Source organism: Vollenhovia emeryi, unplaced genomic scaffold (assembly GCF_000949405.1).
Source record: "Vollenhovia emeryi isolate VEMERY1.0 unplaced genomic scaffold, V.emery_V1.0 DF949642.1, whole genome shotgun sequence".
In the NCBI taxonomy this organism is placed as follows: Eukaryota; Metazoa; Arthropoda; class Insecta; order Hymenoptera; family Formicidae; genus Vollenhovia; species Vollenhovia emeryi.
Window position 1 is genome coordinate 1 of NW_011956724.1, and position 1,310 is coordinate 1,310.

At 50.8% G+C, this 1,310-nt stretch overlaps 1 protein-coding gene across 1 annotated transcript; it reads right to left on the reverse strand.

Annotated features, from left to right (window-relative positions):
- Window positions 1-32: 32 nt before the first annotated feature.
- On the reverse strand, window positions 33-1,070 carry LOC105571157 (the record flags this gene model as incomplete). The annotated part of the gene is made up of 1 exon (XM_012028634.1): window positions 33-1,070. A coding segment is annotated over exon 1 (1,038 nt), but the record flags the coding sequence as incomplete, so codon positions are not given.
- Between the last annotated feature and the right edge of the window lie 240 nt (window positions 1,071-1,310).

Below are 1,310 nucleotides of genomic sequence, written 5' to 3' on the forward strand. Positions count from 1 at the left end.
CCGGACGGAATGCTCGACTGGATCTCGCTGACTCTGTTTGCAACGAATGTCTTCCATTTCGACGGTGGTTGCCCGAGCCACGCGAGAACGATCGAGGAGTCCGTCCAACAGTAGCAATTCGCAGTGATTTTGAGTGAATTTTGTACATATCGGAGTAACCGGGATAGTAAGACAGCGGCCGACAACTCGAGACGCGGAATACTGAGTGTTTTTATGGGCGCGACTTTTGATTTTCCCATTATCAGCGAAATCCTGGAATGACCAGACTTCGCGATTGCTTTAAGGTATATAACGGCGGCGTAGGCCACTGATGATGCGTCGGCGAAACCGTGCAACTCATACCGAGCCGCGGTTGTGTCGACGTCGATCCAGCGAGGAAGCTCGAGCTTGTTGAGTTCCGCTAGTTGAGAATATACCGTATGCCAGTTGGCCAATTGCTCGAGCGGAATATTGTCGTCCCAGTCGAGCTTTAGTTGCCACAGATACTGGAGGAATATCTTAGCTTGGATGGTAACGGGCGTCACCCAACCTAACGGATCGAAGAGTCTCGCGATCGTAGAGAGAATCGCGCGTTTTGATTGCGGGATTTCTGGAGGGAGAGAGACCTTGAAATTGAATACGTCCGACGCTGGATTCCACCCAATTCCAAGGACTTTTAGACTCTCGTCCGTTTCAAGCGGCTTGTTGCACGCGAGTCCGTGATTTTCGGGACTGATGTCGGTTAAAAGAGAGTTGGCATTACTTGCCCACTTGCGAAGCTCGAAGCCTCCTCGCTGGAGCATCTCCCGCAGCTCATTGCGTATTTGCCGGAGGAGCTCAGGATCGTTGTCGCCAAACAACACATCGTCAACATAGATTTGGCTTTGCAAAATCTTAGCTGCGAAAGGAAAGTTATGACCTTCGTCCGCGATCAACTGTTTAATAACGCGCAGCGCGAGAAACGGTGCGCAGGCCGTGCCATAGGTAACCGTTAGCAGTTTGAATTCGCTTGGTCGGTCAGAATCGCGAGTCTTCCAGAGAATTCGCTGATAAGTGGTATCGCGAGGATCGACTAGAATCTGCCGATACATTTTTGTAATGTCAGCGGTGTAGACGTATTTGAATAAGCGCCATTGCAGAATAATCGCGGGGAGATCCGTTTGTAGCTTTGGTCCGGCCAGGAGGTGATCATTAAGGGAGGAGCCGTTTGTAGTGGCATTGGACGCGTTAAAAACGACACGTAAATGCGTGGTCGAACTATGATCGCGGATGACGTGATGGTGTGGAATGAACACGCATTGAGTGTCTGGCGATCGGGGATTTGTCACCCT